General features: G+C 36.7%; 1 protein-coding gene across 1 annotated transcript in view; it reads left to right on the forward strand.

Annotated features, from left to right (window-relative positions):
- Positions 1-19939, forward strand: part of prkx (protein kinase X-linked) — a 63174-nt gene that overhangs the window by 33917 nt on the left and 9318 nt on the right. The window contains exons 4-5 of the mRNA XM_017699127.2: positions 9450-9569; positions 16503-16598. Coding sequence (XP_017554616.1) covers positions 9450-9569; positions 16503-16598 — 216 coding nt within the window. The remainder of the gene's footprint in view (positions 1-9449; positions 9570-16502; positions 16599-19939) is intronic.

The following is a 19939-nucleotide window of genomic DNA, read 5'->3' on the forward strand; positions in this document are numbered from 1 at the left end:
TATGCATTCAGCCCATAGTGTTGTTACTGCAGACAGTCTATAGTAGTTATTGGAGTGAAAGATGTGCGGGAAATGATTGAAATGCTGTGCTTTTCTTGATTGTCAGGAAGCAAACGGACCATTGCAACATCCCAGAGGATCCACACATCAAAAAAAAAACAAAAAAACAGCCAAAGTATATTTTTTCCATTTATTTTTCCGATTTCAGTCAAACGTATTAATTTGATCTATACGTTTCAGTGTAGACTGCCTTTTAAACGAGCCAGACCAAAAGCCAACAGAAAGACCAGTATTTTTCTCTTAATGGACAGGGCTTAACTTTAAGCTCAAGTTAAATGACTGACTGAGAAATGCTGCATTCTGAAGTACCCCATGTTCTAATGACTGTAATTTAATGGTAGATCAGATCGTAGAGAATCACTTTTACTCTTCTTTTTACAGACTTGAACATAGACGTGTCTAGAAGGTTCTTCAAAGAACCAAAAGTGATTTGTCTGTAGTATCACTTTTGGCACATTTGACACTTTTTTGGTATTATTTTAGAAGGTGAGTCTTCATAAATACATGTGTACTTTGCTGTTTTGCTTGTAGATCTTTGCAACTTATTTATTTATTTATTTACTCATGAGCCAGGCTTTGTAGAGAGGAGCAACTGCAGGGAAAGTAGTGGAGTAACCATGTACTGTGCAAAGGTCTTAGGCACCTCAGCACATAATTGAAAGCAATTTATCTTGAAAATAAGTGTGTATTTGCTTGTAAAATTATGCTGTGATATTACAACAAATGAGAGTAAACATAAATGCAATAAAAAGTAGCAAGTTTATTGGCTTTATTTATTTATTTTATTTTATTTTTCAAAAATATTGCTGAGATGTTATGAGCTAGTTTGAAGAACAAAGTTTGGTTCCAGATTTCTCCTCAAAGCCCAACCATCTCATAATTTTCTCAAATTCTATCATATTGTTAAGTATTGATTTGCCACATGAGGTACTACTTATTTTATTAATAGTATTTGTATTTCTTGTAATGTACGTTTTTATGAAGAAATAAACAGGTACTGACCAGATAAATAGTATTTTAAGTCTAAATTTTCTTAGATTCCTTGAACGTTTGTGCTGTACTGTTACAGTTGCATAATGATTTTTCATTGTGGGGTCAAGTTTCTATTAGATTTTTGATATTTTAGGATAAATGGTTTGATTCCCCAGGGCTCTAATTATATACTACATTGATTTATTTGAGTCAGATACAAAAGTCAGTGCAACTGAGCTATTAGCAATGCAAAAATACATAGGATACACTCAGATCACTGCCACAACATTAAATAAGAGACCCCTAGAAGAGATTGTATATTGTGTATTGGCACTTGGTCTTAGATTTCCATATTTTGAACATTAGTTTTCAGTTTTTCATTACTGTATCGGAATTGTTACATCCTTATGTGAAGACTGTATCTTCTGTATCTTTCTCTTCTATCGTCTAAATTACTATCATACTTTATTTAGCTTAATTTAGTCCTTTTAAGTTCCCAGTCTTTCAGAGAGTCTTCTTTTAGCCAAAGCGCAGTGCCCTATATTTGACTCATTATAATAGCACCTTTCAAAAATGCCCACTGAACAAAAATAAACATTGACATGCACATTTTGATAAGGGATGAATCAATTAGAGTTGATTGGAAAAACAACAAAGCTGTAAGTCTCGAGTTTATTTTGGAGTCATCCTCAAAACATGACTGACTGACTAATCGAGCCAGTTACAAAGAGCAGAAATAACTGTAGCAGATTGATCTAAACGTGTGTGTGTGTGAGAGAAAGAGAGAGAAAGGGGCAAATCTTTCCCAGCAGACCATCCCTCTGCATGCCAAATTACTGTCACCAAGGCAACTTGGCGAGAGCTCCTTGTAGCAAACGCAAACGTCTCTGGAACACAGCAAAATGAAAACTCAAGGGCTACTGCAAGTCTGTCCTGCAGACAATTTGAAGGGATGGTTTTGTGAAACTAAACCGCACTGTAAAAAATGGCTCATTGGATCAACCTAAAAAATTACTTCATGCAGTAACAAGCAGCTGAATTAGTTTTAATTTAAAAAAAAATTACATTGATTGAAAGAATCGTTCATTCAGAGCATTTATTTAGGTTGAATAAAATGATTCATTTTTTGTAGTAATTTGTAATTTTTTAGGTTGAATTGACAAGCCACTTTTTACTTTACAATGTACGACATGTCTGGTTTGGGTTTGGAGTGCTTCTTTAGTTTTCCACCAAGGCAAATTGTGTACATTAGATTTTTAGTCAGACTTCACCTGCACCTACTCTGATTTGCCAAGATTGGTCATAAATACTGACTGTCTGTTATTTAATGCCTGAGAATTATATCTTAAGGCAGAAAGTAGATTTTGTGGGCTCCGTGTGCTTTCAGCCAATGTTTACATTAGCCACATTAGCATGTGTCTTGAACAACAACATGCAAAGAACCACAGCATCGAACTTCCGAAATAAACTACTAACCCAGCTACCATGGTGAAGAATACTCATCTAATTTTTTAAACCACTTTGGGTAATAATATAGCAGATTGTACATCTTAGTAAAATAATATTTATCTTTGAGTTTTTAAAATGTTTTTAAAGCACGTATGTGAGTGACAGCCTTACAGCCTAGTGATCACTCTACAGTTCAGTTTTACTCGTGCTCTTTTTTGATTGGTTACCTTGTGAAAGGTGACACATGACAAGCAGAGCTTTTACACTGTAGTTCCACATTTTTTAACTCCGTTACAGTCCGTGATCAGAGCCCATGGAATTCCTATCCTGCTGTGTGATACAATGGATGGAATATGTGCTGCTGTCTCAATGCCGCCAAAAAGCTGTTTTATTTTTTACACTAATATGGATGCCATCATTTATGGTCAGAAGAAGGGAGAGTTTTTCTGACATGTGTTTAAACAAAAAAAAAACAACAAAGAAACACTTGTGAACACCGTCCATGCCGCATTATTCTTAATCTGTTGAAGGAAATCAGAAACTACTGAAACATTTTTAGAAAAGCAGTGCTTTAAACAGCTGCTTCCTAATACTTCAGATGTATTTTGCAACACTACCAAAGAGCAGGTTTTGCCTAAATAATGATTTGACACTTTTATTTTGTAAATGATTGTTAATTCCACATATTGGAAATCTTAGACTGTGTAATCCCTGCTTTACTAAAGCTACTTTTTATATTGTAGTTGCAACGCTGTGGCTTCTGTGTGCACATGGCAGAAATATTCTTTTATTAACAGGTATTCTTTTATGTGCTGCCTGAGTGCACTCAGTGAAATTAAACAGAGATTTTACAATGTCTTTTTTCCAAGTGCACTCAACACAGAACTCATTTCTCCAGGAAACATTGAACATGTTTTTCAAACCAAATTGTTAAAAATAGTTATTTGATTACCTTAAATTGAAAATCTGAGAAAATCAAAACAATTGTAAACAATTACTTTCTCAGAAAGATATATATATATATATATATATAAGTTGTCATTATTTTAATCTAAAGAGTCAAAGTATAAACCCGAAACAAAGAAGATTTAACACTTATTTTCTCCTATCTCTGTGGGCTTTTGTACAAAAAGTAAATTAGCTATTTATATTTTGCTAGTCATATGTTGTGTCTGATAGCTCACTTAATTGGCAAGCCATGTAGGCACAAAATGTCAGTACACTGTTGGTAATTAGTGCCTCTTTCAGTAAATCTTCTCAGAGAATGTCTCTGATGAACAGAGCGGTGTAAAACAGTGATGTCAAATTGTAAACATTAAACCTTTGTGTTGTTGACTGACTCAGCAAACTTTTACACTGATGTTAACTGGCTTTCTGTGGCTTAATTAGACCATATTCTTTCCTCATTAATTAGCCCCTTAAATGGCTTGGACCCACTGGCAGGCCCAACGTTTTATTATACAACTCTAGAACCTAAGAATAGCTCAACTAGTTTGCATTGAAGTATGTGTACTTACTGAATAAGTCTTAGTGTGTAATATACCTCGGATTTTAGGGGTTTGAGTCATGTGAATACCTTCTCAGTGCCCACCAAATGGACAATAGATTTTGCCAAAATTTCCTTTTAGTATAAAAATGGGCAAATTGGATCACACATACCTAAGTAGTATTCTCATCAGTCACAAGGCTGATGTGAGTTGTCCCACACACGCAGCTGAAACTAAACTGCATCCCACACAAGATCAAAGAAGCTTATAGAGAAAGCTAACAACCAAACAAAAGCTAACCCAGTAAACATAACTGACCTATCAAGCTAGCTGAACTATCTGCCTGTTTATTCAGCCATTATAAAATGCAAACATTAAGCATTATTTGTTTGATGCTAACATACCATTTAAAAAAACCCATAACCAGGCAAGTGGCAATTAGCATAATTTTCACAGTGGCAAAATGGAGAAACAAAGCTGCTTTCAAAGCAGTTGACTGGTTTCTGCATTAAACATTGCTGTGTAGTAACACGCCATTATTGAGCTCTCACACTACTGTGACTACACCCCTTATCTTGTCCATTCTACAGAGAAAGCCAATGAGAGCAGAAATCATTGGCATGTGAAAGCAACATGACGTTTTCATTACAGAGGAATAAATGACAGTATAAACCACATAATCCAGAAGTCTGAAAAAGGTGTTATCCAACTTTGTATCTTAAAGTGGTCTTGGGAATTGTGGAACTGCAGTTGCAAGCATCACATCGCAGAAAAAGTAAACTTATGAGAAAACGAGGGTTTTTCCTTTCATTTCTTTTATAGTAGTTATGTATTTTTTTATCACGATGACCACTGTGAGTAATACACTAAGATTCAAATAAGAAATTGCATTGCACTGATGCTTTAGCTGCTTGCACTGAACCCTGATACAAGTCGTCTCAGACAATCAACAGGGTAAGAATCTTTGTTCGGTAATGACGATTTGGACTACACCATGTATAGTTTGTGAGCCTTAAACAAAGCAAGAAGGACCTTGTCTGTGAAGCAGAATCGTGATAGCCTCATTGTGTTTCCCAGTGTCTTAATCCTTGACTGAATTGTGCATGCAGCTGTGTACAAAGAGTCTCTGTACACTGTGCTATACTATAAGGCCAGTCATATGATCTTCCCATGGGTCGCCAGACACGCTGATCGATCTGCCTTCAGACTTCTCAAACTAGCGGAGCGCTATCACTTTACCTTTACACGGCCCGCTCGTGTAACCAGAGGCACTTGACTTTGTCTCTAAAGCTGGACATACTTCACGTGTAATAGAAGGTGGCTGCAGGCAGGATGGAAATGTGAAGCTTCTTTTATTGTGTCCTTCCTGAACTCTGTCTTTTCCTTTAAGGGAATAGTTGAGTCAAAGATGTTGCAGTAACACCCTACTGTGGCAGTAAAGCTTACATGACAACTACATAAGCAAGTAATTACTGACGTAAACAGTTGAAGTCATAAGGTTACATACGCTTGTTGAAGTCATTAAAATGTTTTCCCTCCACATATTCCATGTCAACAATCTGTAGTTTTAGCAACTTGTTTAGGAAATCTTCTTTGTACATGACACAAGCAATTTTCCATCAAATGGTTACCAACAGATTATTTCACTTATCATTCATTATATCAATTATCCAGTGGTTCAGAAGTTTACATAAACAAAGTTTAAATAGCTTGGAAAATTCCAGAAAATGATACCATTCTTTAGAAGCTTCTGACAGGCTAATTGACATCATTTGAGTTAAGCAGAGCTGTACCTGTGGCAGTATTTTAAGGTCTACGTTCAAGGACTACTTGCCTATTTGCTTGACCTCATGGGAAAATCAAAAGAAAACTTTGGTTTGAAAAATACAAAACAAACGACCTTGTGAAGATGCTGGAGGGAACAGGTACAAAAGTATCTATGTCAACAGTATGATATGTCCTATATCGACATGACGTGAAAGGCCACTCAGCAAGGAAGAAACCACTGCTAAAAAACTGTCATTAAAAAGCCAGGTTACAGTTTGCAACTGCACATGGGGACAAAGATCTTACTTTTTGGAGAAATGGAACTGTTTGGCCATAATGACCAACATTGTGTATGGAGGAAAAAGGGGGAGGCTTGCAAGCCAAAGAACACTAATAGCTGTGAAGCATGGTGGTGGCAGCATCATGTTGTAGGGGTGCTTTCCTGCAGGATGGACAGGTACACTTCACAAAGTAGATGGTGTTATAAAGAAGAAAAATGATGTGTTTCAAATGGACAATGGCTGCAAGCATAGTTCTAGAATTGTAGCAACATGGCTTAAGGACAGCAATGTAAAGATAAAGAAGTGGCCATCACAAAGCCTTGACCTCAATCTCAAAATTTATGGGCAGAACTGAAAAATGTTTGACGCGATTCCACCAGTTCTGTCAGGGGGAATGGGCCAAAATTCCAGCCACTTATTGTGAGAAGCTTGTGGGCTACCCATGTGTCCCAAGTTAAACAATTTAAATGTAATGCTACCAAATACTAACAATGTGTACATAAACTTCTGAGCTACTGAGAATGTAAAGAAAGAAATAAAAGCTGAAATCATTGTCTTTAGCATTCTTCTGACATATTGCATTCTTACAATATAGTAGTGATACTAAATGACCTAAGAGAGGTAATGGGTACTAGAATTAAATGTCAAGATTTGACATTAAGAATGGGATCACACTCAAGTTCATATGTGTGTGAAGGCAGACAAGCAAATACTTTTAGAAATACTTTTAGAAGCTTTTTGGTTATAGTTATTTTCAGCTGTCAATCATTGCATCACCCTGCAGAAGGAAGGAATTCTTACACAAAGAATTTATATCCTTAGTTCAGCTTGGACTCCCACATTGTTTGGTGGACATATCCTTGAGTTTCAATCTTGGTAACAACGACAAAGATAAAATGATATGCTTTCCCATATTGAGATGAAGACATATCAGTGCTAGTTTTCTTGAGGTTGCGAAAGGGCTACATAAATAAAGTTTTATTATTATTATTATTATTATTATTATTATTATTATTAGTCTATATCTTCAGGAGCATTCAATACACCTAGCTGAATATTAGAGCTAGTTGTGTTGAAACTAAATTCTTCAGCAAGGTGGTTCACTAGGACCAGTTTTAGATGTTGGAGAACAGTCTGTCTGCACGAGTCAGTCCAAAAAATGATTTATTTCTAAATAAATGATATTCTCTAGACTTGCATTGCAATCTGCCACTATATATATATATATATATATATATATATATATATATATATATATATATTATCAGTGGCTGGGAGTCCAAGAGAGCTTGGTTCGTCTTGCTTGTTCTGGATGGACGGGATTCTCCTTCCTCTCCTCACATCACTCAGCAAACAAACAGAAAATATATAATTGTGTGGAGTCAGCTTGACAGTTTGAAGGATCTGGTATCTGCTCAAATCATGTATGTAACCTATACTCATTTATACTCAATGACTGATTCTGGAAAGTGATTTGTCAGAAAGAGCAAATCAGGAATAATATTTTGTTAAAATTGCTGTATAATTCTCTTAGCAGGCCTTATTCCTCTTTAACAGATACATGGAACCACAGCACAGTCTTCAGAATGTTATGACATTCTTGCAGTTACCACTTCAGACAAGATAAACACAGATAGATAGCAGGGTGGTAGTTAGCAGGGAGCAGGGGCTGTCACCTTGTTTTTGTGCTTTAGTGGAATTACAGTCTCCTTCACTGTCACTCCTACAGATAGGATCGTGTGATAGGGGTTTGTGAGAACGCTTGTGTGGATGTAAACAGTAATTAAGCTGTTGAAGCAGAGTTCTGTGGCAAATGAGCAGCAGGTAAGCTATCTGTAAACTTTAGCCAAGTTGAAATCTGGATAAGGGCAAGTGGTGTGATTGAGAAGCTTATGTTGAAGCTGCATTTGAAATTTCAGGAATATAGGTGGATCTACATAATTACACAGTGAACTTTTCCTCTATAAATGTTATATGGAAACTACCCAGCTACTATTTGTGAAATCTGTATTATATATGCATATCAAATATCTCCTCTGCCCAAGAATCTATCCAAGAATTTACCATCAAGCAACCTTAAAGGAATATCAAAGCATCTTTCATCCTTACCTCCATCTGCCAATTGCATAGCACTGCCAATTATCACCTTTCTGATGTCCATGGTGAGCAGGCAAGACCTCGGAAAAGGCCCATACCATTACGCTTATAAGGACTTCTCGCGGTGGAAAATTGGGATGGTGGAAGGGGGCACATCTGCTCAAGCCTTCCCCACTTTCTATCAAAATTAATAATGCCCTTTTTGATAGGCTCTGAATGCTTTATATGTTGCTGTGCAAAACCTTTGTGACAGCAGTTTGATAACACTTTACTGTTCAAAAGGCTACATGACACCTGTGTGAGCTTGTCAAGACAACTGACATAACCCTGCGTAAATGTTTATACTTATTCCAATAGACATGTCATAAAGGCTATTTTAATTAACTCTGATTAAAATTGGCAAATGTAATGCCCATTGCAATAAGCATTTATAAGCATTTGTGTAGGGTTTTGTCAGTTGTCATGGCAAGCAGATGTAGGTGTCATGTAGCCTACAGTAAAATACAGCTTTATAAAACACCAGCTCCTGCTTGTTTACATGTTTGAACACTTGCCTGATATTGTCATGTCCATGAATCTGTCTTTGGTCATCCCATCTGCCATTGTCTACCTGGCATCATAGATTTGGTTTTATTGGTTTAAAACACTCATGTGGTTCACTATGTTGTTTGCATAAATTAGGCTGGGTCAGCGGGGGCGACTACAGACACTAGCATCAAAATAGAAAGTAACGTTAGCTTAGATTTTGCAACGAGAAATGTAAAGTACACTGTATTTGTTATGCATGGTAGGTGTGGTGTGATATGGAAAATAGTAAAAATAGTATGTCATGATATTTTTTCTATGCACATTTAAAAACTGCTGGCCAAATATACATATAGTGGTTTTTATTAATCATTTCTCCCATTGCACTGTACAGAGATATGAGGAAACTTTTACATTCTAAAAGCTATATAGTTTGATACTTATTTCAAGAGAATGCTCTATAAGAGTCTGGATTTATCAAAAACTGATACATTTTAAGTTGTCATATCCAAGTTTGGGCAAAGCTGTCCTAAATAGCTGCTGACATCATACAGTGTTTATGTGTGGTTTTGCTTTTCGAATAACACAAAGAACAAAGCAGTAAAATAATGGTTAAATAAAGAATTTCAATAATATTAATCACTGTAATTATTTAATAGGACATTTATTATGATTAGGTCTGTTCTTCATTCTTGCTACAAGAAAACAATTTCACTTGAGCGTTACATTTTCATAATTTCAGAAATGCATACGGAATATTAGAATAACGTGAGTCAATGTTCTGTCCTCTTTTTTTTAAATCTGTCTCTAGGACATGGACACTTTGTGGCACTCCTGAGTACTTGGCTCCAGAGGTCATCCAAAGCAAAGGTCATGGCCGGGCTGTGGACTGGTGGGCTCTGGGGGTCCTCATCTTTGAGATGCTTGCAGGGTAAGACATCAAGTTCTGGGTTCTCATATGAAAGACAAACAACCAGGGCACTGAATTGCACTGTCATTTTGGATTTTCCTCTGTGAAACCTTGTTTGGCCTCAGCTTCAAGTTACACCTTGAAAGTGAAAGCAGCTCTGAGGCAGTTGAATCTGCATCTAAAGCAGTGGCCATGTAGACTGAATTTGCTGCAGTGGTTGTTTACATTCCCTTGTTTACATTTACTGTTTACATTTACAGTAGCTAGTCAGAAAGGTAGCCCAGAAAGGGGTTGAGCTGGAAGTGTTTTAGCACTAGAGGGCAGCACTCATCTGGAACTGGTCAGACTGGAAAACAGTTAAGACAGCTGTGGTCTACAGTAGAGCTGCAAAATGTACAGTTTCCTAGCTATTTAAGGACAAAGCCTTGAAGGGGTAGATGTTATTTTCAGCTGTAAAGTAGTGATCCAATACACAAGTGTTTTATATCATCTGATTCAGCACAAACTTGTTGTTGTTTCTAACTTGACCCCTAAATACACCAGTAACTTTCCACAGGGATGCCCCAACGCCACTGTACAAGCTTTCATGTCTGATTGTTCAGCTGGCTAGCCCAGCAGTGCTACTGTTTTCTCTGTTTTGAGAAGCTTCAGTGTACCATTATAAAGAGGAACTACCTGGCCATTATCCCATTGCTTAAAAGGACTACAATTTTCTTGACATCAAATAGTTTGTTTAGAAAATGTGGCTGTATTCTGTGTCCAAATATAACAGCATAGCAAACCACACAAAAGTAATTTGCACATCTTGTAAGCTGAAGATTTCTCTCCATGAAGCTTGTTTAATATCGATTATACATACTTTGTAATGTGCTGTTATTTCTTACTATGCCATTGGAGGACTTGATGTGTCTGGCACATTGCTTATTGTGTGAGTGAAACTATATGTAACAAAAAAGTGTAATGCATTGATTTTTTAGTTGTCCTAATTTGATAAAACATTTACACAAATATATGTCATAACAAAACTTATCTGAGAGAGAGTCACTTTATAGGAGGAGAGGAAAAAAGCTATTCATTTTAATCTCTAGAGGTTTTTACTGCCAGTTTTCATAGTTAAATGTAATTACACTATTACATGGTTAGTTATATATGTAGTTGTGTAATTTATTCTATTTACACTCAATATGTCTCCTTTATTGAGATGTTTGTCAACGAATGACAAAACCATGGCAAAAAAAGGAGCAATTCATTATGCAGTGTTATTAACAAAACCTGACACCAATTAGGATTAGAGTCGTTATTGTCTTTTAGTTAGAGGTTTAATTGATTTTCATCTGATTTACATTCTGTATTGACACATTCAACTCTATATTTTCTGAAAAACGGGGCGTGAAACTGTAACTTGTTTTTCATTTCAAATAATTATAAAATATCTCTTCCACTTACAAACACAAATATGGTATTGATTGAGAGTTTATTGTCCACACATTTGACAGAATCTCAGCGATTGCTTCCAAGAGCTGTGAGTTATAATTAATGTTGAATTATACTATCACTTTTTAGTGTAACAAAACTTTATCTTGATAGTTTCTGTGGGTCCATTTGTCATAAATGGTTTACATAATATAAAAGGCAGCAGTCATTTTTCAACAGGTTTTAAAAAATAATAAAATAGATTTTTTTAGAAGGCAAAATGTGCAGAAGTAGCTTCAGATTCTCATGTATGTATCCACTACCTGCCCTTTTTTCTGCTCTAAATGTGCCATAGAATTTCTCATAGACGACTGCGTAGTGGAAAAAGTGACCCACCCTCGCTCCTCACCACTTTAGAAGTGTTCAGTCCTAAGAGAGAGAGACCCGCTCCTGGCCCTCTGCTTTTTTTCCAGTCCCTTGGAAGACACACACACACACACACACACACACACACACACACACACACACACACACACAACCTCCCCTTTCCCTTCTTGCATACTCACTATAGCCTCCATCAGGCCTGTGTGGCAAATAGAGCTCCAGCGCTGCATGCCTGCTTTGTCAGAGATTGCGCATAGAAATGTAGCAAAAGCTTTGTGTAGGAAAAATATGTAGTTTCCTAGTTTGATCTGACTACGCATCATCTGACATTAGAAGTGGGTATGATAATATGATGTTGCACGTACCATTAAAAAGACAGAGTACAGAGAGTCTGTAAACAAAAACAACTGGTGTATTAGAGTTGCACAATATTTAAAATCATCTGGCAAACAGTTCAATATCTTAGTTTCAAAGTTTTCTTTAAATAAACTAGGACCAGGTTCACATCGTATTTAGTCTACATTCAAGGGACATTTCTGCATAATTCAATTGCTGAAGCAATCAGTTCAAGGCAAAACCCATTTTCTAAATGCTTCTTGGTGTGGTGAATGTTAAGCTGTGTTGCATTTCATCACCTCACTTCACACCTCACCTTCAGAATGTGAATGAGGTTATGTTTAAAACATTTAGCTGCATATTTAATTTAATATTTGAAAAATATTAATTTCTTGATCAAAAGAAAAAATGATATAATCATTCATGTTAACTAAGCTGCTCATTTTTTATGGTGGTATCTAATGGTATTGATCATTGCAGTTCTACTCTCGATATTGTTATCAAACTCCAATTTTGTTGTGACAGCCCTACAGTGTCTTCATAAACCACATAATAACAGCTTGCTGATTATATGGCAACCCATTTTGCAGTAAGCTCATTATATTCATTTAGTTTTCCATTGATTTTTTTTTTCCGCTGATCTTTTTCAAATGTGTATATTTTTGCTCTCAGCAATTATTCAAGAGGTTGCATGTGAGTGTGTGAGTAGGATGAGGATGTTGCAGTGTGCGTGTATGTGACTCCAAGCTAGCCAAGACTAGAGCTAATGTAATCCCTCACTGTAAAAGCAGATGGGCATTGCTTCCTCTTTGAACTCTGAAGGAAATTGAAGTCTCCAGACCAAGGCCTTGCTGTGGAAACTCTGCTGATTAGCTCCAGAATCTAGCTATGTAAAGTCTGCATCTGAGCCTGATCTGTGCAGGACAGTCTCCAGAATGTCAACTAGCACTCATTTTGCTCGGTTCTTTATGACCGTCCAACATCTGGGTTCTAACGAGTGGACTGATAGTAAGTATGACGTATGGCTTGTCAGTAAAGATGCCGTATGCATGACGTGTGAGTTCTACTTGGTGCTGAAAGCTTAATTTGATACAGTACTTCAGTCCAGTGCAGTCAGGGCTGTGTTATGTGGACATAATGCTGCGTTTACAGGTTGGTGTATGCTGATAATGGCATGCATTCGTGTAAACATTGTCATAGTGTCAGCCTGTGTGTAGTTGGTGTTAGCCACTATTTTATTGTAAAAGATGTTCTGAACACATGCTCATGTTTCTGGTGGTGTTTTCATTGAAATGTGGGTTTTATTGTACATGAAAAGAAAAACATGGATTATCCTGTTTGCCATTGTCATATAAACGCAGCATAAAATGTTATTGCAATAAAAGGATATTGCAATAACTGTATGATATATGATGAATGTTAATTCAGTGTTTATTTACAGTTTTTGTCAGTTTTTTTTTTTATTAAACGTTTTTCTAAAGCAAGATGCATGATAAAAATTCAAAATGAAATCTGAATCATTTTTATGTTCTAAAAACTTTACACATAAAATCATTAATTCCATACCTATCAGATTGGTAGCTAGTATTCTAGTTGGTATTCTTGCTTGGTGTACCTATGTTCTTAAAAATCAACTGGTAAATAAATCGAACAGGCAACTTAAACATCTGCACTGAAATGAAATAGTTGTAGGCGAGCTCTAAGTAATATGTTCTTTATTATGGTAGGTTAGAAATAATAGTGGCATTGGTGGAGAACATTAGATCACTGCCTTAGAGTTTCCAAATGCAATTTTGATCTTGTTCTTTACCCTGTGGAAGCCTATAGAAGGTCAGTGCACTGTCTCTCATATTAAAAGCACATTTCACAAGATAACGCCAATATTGTTTTAAAATCTTGTTTTAAAATACAATATCCATTGTCCATGATGCACAGTCTGAATTTCCCATGGCAATATCGCAATATCACACTGTCACAATGCATTGTTACATGCCTATTGACAGCCAAACAATAAAGCAGACACTTGGATGTCAGTGTATTCAAAATAAATACATATTGAATGTAACATCAAGTAGATTTCTATGCACATAATGATATGTACGTCATAAGGAAAAAATGACACTGAAATCACTGTGTTTTTCTTCTAAAGTGAAATATTAATTTGACACAAATGACAGCACTTGAAACAACGATGAACTCATTAGCCCTCTAATCCAACATCTCTCATTTTTCCTGTAATGATGGACAGATGGTCAGAGCAGGGGTCAAAGCTCTCCCACATCTTTGACAAAAAAGGGTCTTTTGGGAGTGAAACCAGAATGACACTGCAGTGAAGGCAGGGTGGCATGTTTCTGTTTCTCGCTGTGTCTCTCTTATTCAATCTCGTTCTCTCTCTCTCTCTCTCTCTCTCTCTCTCTCTCTCTTTGTTTTTGTCTCCCATGTTCTCTGTCTTCTTACAGTCTCTCTCATGCGTTGTCTCCCTCACTTTCTCTGTCTCTTCCTCTCACTCTCTCTTTCAAAAAAATCAAATATATTTTACATGGTATGACAGGGTGAGAGATCAATGTTACCAAAGTCATACAGTACATTAAAGTAAATTCAGCATAACAGTTAAAAAAAAATTAAAAGATAAAATATTAAGTTTGAATCATTAGTATGAAAATACATATAAGAAAAACAAATTAAGAAGAAAAGAAGATGAATATGGACATACAACAAATAAAATGGAGTAAACATGAAGATACAGGTTATAGTTATCTTGCTCTCTGGAAGTCCAGCCACACCTGTAGTGTTATGTAAAGCGTTTTTGGTTGCATAACTCAAAACATTTCTGTGTCTGCCATGTGTCGCCAGCATCCAACATGGCTGTACCCCTCTCTTTCTTTCTCTCTTTTCCCCTCTCTCTCTCTCTCTGGCATTCACATGTTGATCGAGCTGCTGCTGCTAAATCCATTACTGTAGCTCAACTGTGTGACTTCATACAATAGCCTTGCAGTGGAGGTTATTTGTGCAAAAAGGCCAGACACTCTGATCTGAGGCCGGTGTTGCCTTGCCTATTCTAGTGGCGCTGTGCAAGATTACATGAGAGGAAGCAAAAAAAAAAAAAAGTCAGACAGGTAACAGTCGAATCTGGACAATAATGTAAGTGTACTGTAGGAGTAATTGGTTGGGATAATGTTGTGATTAACACCTCTGCCTTCTACGCTGTAGACTGGGGTTCAATCCCCACCTGGGCAAACACCCTACATCATACCAATAAGAGTCCTTGGGCAAGACTCCTAACACCACCTTGGCCTACATGTGTAAAAAAAATGATCAAATTGTAAGTCGCTCTGAATAAGAGTGTCAGCCAAATGCCGTAAATGTAAATAATTTAGAAAAAATATCATCTGCAGAATTATTGTTATAATATAGTGATCCAGATACTGTTACTGTGACATGAGCATTACAGAGCCTTTCTCTATAGCTTGCATTTTCTTTGAGTGTAATGTTTACTATATCTAACATTATTACATCTTTTATAATAATTACTGTATCCTGCACAGACCACTCTGTTTCTCTGCCCTCGTTGATTGGAAAGCAAAATATTGCCAATGTGGCATGTTGGCACTTTAATCTAAACAAGTTTGTACATTTTACTCTCTACTTAGATCTCTTGTTCCAGAGTTTTTGTTTCATGTGCATATTCACCAGCGGTTTTTGGACTGACTGTTGTAATATTTAAACGGCTTTTAAAGTATGTATGTGTATAGTTAATTAGCCACTATGAATTATTTAGTTTCTACTATAAATTGATCAGTTTCTAATATGAATTACTCAGTACCTACTATTATTTATTTAGGAGCTACTATGAATATTTACTAATTGCTAGGAATAATTCACTAATTACTTAGAATTTTTAAGAGGTTATCATAATGTATCCAGTAATTACTGTGAACTATTCAATAATTACTGTGAATTATTTAGTAGCTACTATAAATCATTCTAAATTACATAAATTAAGCGAATTGTTCAGTAATTTCTAAGAATTATTTTGACTCTTTTCATTGTTTTTAGTGTTTTCAGAATAACTGAAGCGTAGACCCACATACAGACCGTTAGGGTTTAGGCAGCTAGCACACAAACACTCAAATTCAGTTCACTTTACTTGTTTGTTCGTTATCTTTATTTAATCAGACAGGTAAACTAAGGACACACTACCCTTCTCAGACTGACACCAAGATTCAGCATTGAAATACAAAACCAGGCACATACTGACAACATATATTACTGTCATTCTTTCATGTTTTTGTATTGTTTGACACAATGTGAAACATGATTTTAATAATGTGACAAGTGCCGCAACAAGTAGTTACTCTGATATGCATTCCTACACACATGCACGCACGCACACACCAGTTCCAGCTGAATTCTGGCCCCAATGTTTTTATTATTTGGAAGATCCGTTCTGTAACTGAGCAACTGGAGACACATCATCTGTTACATTTCATCATTTTGCACAAATGTATTAAATTCTCTAGACCTGCCAATAAGACAAACTCCACATTATTGTTTTTAAAGGTTCCCTCCTGCTCTTTTTCTCTTTGACACAAGAATTGCTATTATTTTTCAATGACAGCAAAAATATATTTATAAAAATGTATTTCTTTATTTAGTAGATTTCCCATCATCATCTGCATTTTTTTTCTTATTTGTCTAATTTTTGTCCCTTGATGTAATGTCTGTGTTCTTGTTCATATTTAAAAATGTATATTCAATCATTCAGAAGAAGTCATCAAATGCCCCATTTTAATGATGTCTGTATTTTTTTTCCTCTGCTAGGTACCCACCGTTTTTCGATGACAACCCTTTTGGCATCTATCAAAAAATCCTGGCAGGAAAGCTGGAGTTTCCACGGCATCTGGATTTCTACGTAAAGTAAGCTTGAGCCAAACGAACAAGGCAATGACAAATTAATTAACCTTAATTATGAGCTCTCCGTTAAACATATGCTTAGAAAGTACACAAGTCTATTAATCAAGCTGAGCTCTGGGTCCTTAATTGCTGGCTTTTGAAAGAAGTTAGTACACCAAATCACCTTTGCACACTTTGCTAATACATGCTTGTTGGTGGGCTTGCTTTCTGACCTGTACACAGCTTACTAGTCTGTAGTCCACAGACAAATAAGTTAGCATCCACACATGCACACCAAAATGGCCTGTAATGAACTGGCTTGTGCCCATGTGAACCCATTAGCTCAGGCCAGAGACAGCTGCAGAGTGCAGGAATGCGCTGATTATTCCCTCTTTTCGTAACAACCCGAATCCCTCTGACCCACATAGAGCATTACACAGTCAACCCTTCTACTGAAATCTCTTCTTTGTCTTCAGTCAGCTGAAGGGTAGAGTATATCACAAAATCTGATTAACACAAATTACATACTTGAAATGTAGTCAAAAGGCAAGACATACTTTGTAACTAAAGTTTGCTTCTTTAGTTTTGCACTGTAGCTCAGGTTAATGTAGCTGAAAAGGAGTGGAAATGTATGTAAATCAAATAGCATCACGCAAAACTGCCTGACTCATCTTATCTATTCCTGGAACTCAGTGAGTTATTAAGTTATCTCAAAAGGTTATATGTTTCTGAAACGGCATGACACACTCTCATCTACAAAACAAAGTCTGGGCTATCTTACAGCCTGAATACAGTCAGAAACCAAAGTAATTTATTATTAATTTTCATAGATAGAACATAGAAGAGAAAGAAGGGCAAAGTCAAAGTAAAATATACAGGGTAACTCAAAAAGATTCATCCTATTTCAAAATGATTTATTTCACTTGTAAATCATTGCAGAACAGTGCAGTACATTGTAAATGATGTAAGTGAGCTTAAAGTTTATTTTGTAATTAGACAAGTGCTCAATATGACTTCCTCCAGCTATACGGACAACATTGGCACCATTGTCATCCCATACTCATTTGAGGATGTCGGGTATCACTGAACTCACAGCTCTTTCAATGCTATTTCGGAGATCATCCAGTGTTGTAGAACCGATGACGGATGCTCTGAACAGTTGTAGGTTCACTGCTGACGAAAATCACATTGCAGTTATGACAGATTCATTCTTTTTGAAGTGGAGAATGCTAAAGGCTTTCTGCTGAGGGGTCACCATCTCCTCGCAGACTGAAGGGAGCCATCTTCTGGTGATAGTCAGAAACTCTATGACACCCTCTTTCCGTTGGTATGCGATTGGTTCCGAGGCGCCTCTCGGTTGTAAAAATATGGTTGAAATTGGATTAACCTTTTGGAATTACCCTGTATTATAAGATCGAGAAAATGGGACTCCTAACAGCTGTGAAAGACCTGGTAGACCACCAAGACCTGTCCCCATCACATAAACAGCACTTAAAGCTTTCATCTTTGAGAGAGAGGAGAAAATCAAGTTCCACTCTTACTTCAGATATGAAAAAACCGTCCAGGAGTTTCTGTCCATTTGTCCGCTGAATTTGTGATAACGTCAGGAGCAGAAAACGCAACCAACTTCTAAGACTGAAGTTTAGAAAAATATATGGAAACCTGCTTGAAATATTGAAGTGTGAGATGAATTAGGCATGCAGTTAGAATGATGATCATAACTAAAGTACAAGCTTCCATTACTTCTTATCTACATTAGACCTGTAGCTCCAAAGCAAAAGTTAAGAAGCAAACATCAGATACCAAACGTGTAATGGCTGATTGACAACATTTGGAGTAAAAGGACAATTGGGAAAATCAAACATTTTCACAAACTGTTGCTTAATTACACATTTATCAAGTAGAAGTAATATAGATAAGGCCTGGAAGAGTTCCACTTTCCTATCAAAGCAAAACTTAGGAGTTCCTCATAAAACTTGCTTTGGAAGTTCTGAGACTTTGTAAAACACTGTCGTGTACAATAGGAGCACTCAAAATATTTTGCTGATCAGGTGAGCTGAGCGATGGGAGAAATATAAGAGTTCTTGCTGTGGAATCAGCTGAAATTTATGTCACTTTCAAAATAAATATTGTCATATCAGCTAAATGAAAATCTTTTTTTGCCACCATTATGGCTTGCAGGCCGGAATCGGGCAGTCGTGCTGAAGAACAGCTTCATAGTGCTAGCATGAAAGAGGCTGCTGTAGCTTCCTAGTCCATTCACATCAGCATTATATCATGGTTTGTGGGAGCCTCGTACTTTCACGTCAGGACATACTGGAGACATATGAAGCCACTTTTACTGATTCAGACCCTTGGGCACAAAGCAGTTTTCTGACTGGAACCATATCTGTGGCTTTGACAGTGAAAAGTAGGCCGGATATCAGTAAAACCAGGGCTGTATGTCAGCAAAGGCTTAAAGAGACATACTAGATAAGCTATCTCTGAGAAACTGGTTAGCATCTGCACAGCAGTACCCTGTGCTGAGCCTAGCAAGAGTGCAGGCTAAGGTCACTACGAATGCAAGCCCTGGAGGCACTGCGCACGTTAGCTTGACAATATAATAAGCAAAGGAAATATGAGGCTCCTCTAATGCAGTCAACATACTAATAGGCTAGTTGGCAGCGCACAGAGTAAGATGCACATGGTTGCCCTTAGAATTGAATGTATGGCAAGAGATGGGAATACTTGCAATTGAATGTTGTGAAGGCAGCAATAAATCATGAATGTAAGTGGCCAAGTCAGACATGTGGATAGAATGCTGCTTCTGTGTGGTGCAAACTCTATAGAAATGCGTTTGCTTCCCAATAGGTTTCCTCCTTCCATGCCAATAATGCCATTGTAATGTGATCTCCACTTTAAGGTGGAGCTAAACTGCATAGGCTGTTACATCACAGCGCATGACATCACAATCATTTCAAAACTATTTTTGCACTCCATTTAGTTGAAACTGTAACAGTGTTTACAAAATATGTCAAGCTCTTATTTCCCCAAAAACAGGAACATGTGGTTTTCCAAGATTTAAAACCTTTCAAGATAAATTACAAGGCTGTCATGAAACTATAGTATATTGCGGAAACTTTATTGTTACTCCTGTTTTGCTGTTGCTCTAGTCATGCAGAGATTTCTTTTAAATGCATTGGCGTAGGATGTGTGTTTATTGAATTTCTTAAAATCATATTCTATCAACGGGTTAGTACAACCCATTTCCAAAAAAGTTGGGACACTGTGCAAAATGTAAACAAAAACGAAAAGATCAACAGTGTGCAGATCAACCATATAGTTCATTGAAAATGATACAAAGACAACAAATCAAATGTTGAAAC

Source organism: Pygocentrus nattereri, chromosome 12 (genome assembly GCF_015220715.1).
Source record: "Pygocentrus nattereri isolate fPygNat1 chromosome 12, fPygNat1.pri, whole genome shotgun sequence".
NCBI classification, from domain to species: Eukaryota; Metazoa; Chordata; class Actinopteri; order Characiformes; family Serrasalmidae; genus Pygocentrus; species Pygocentrus nattereri.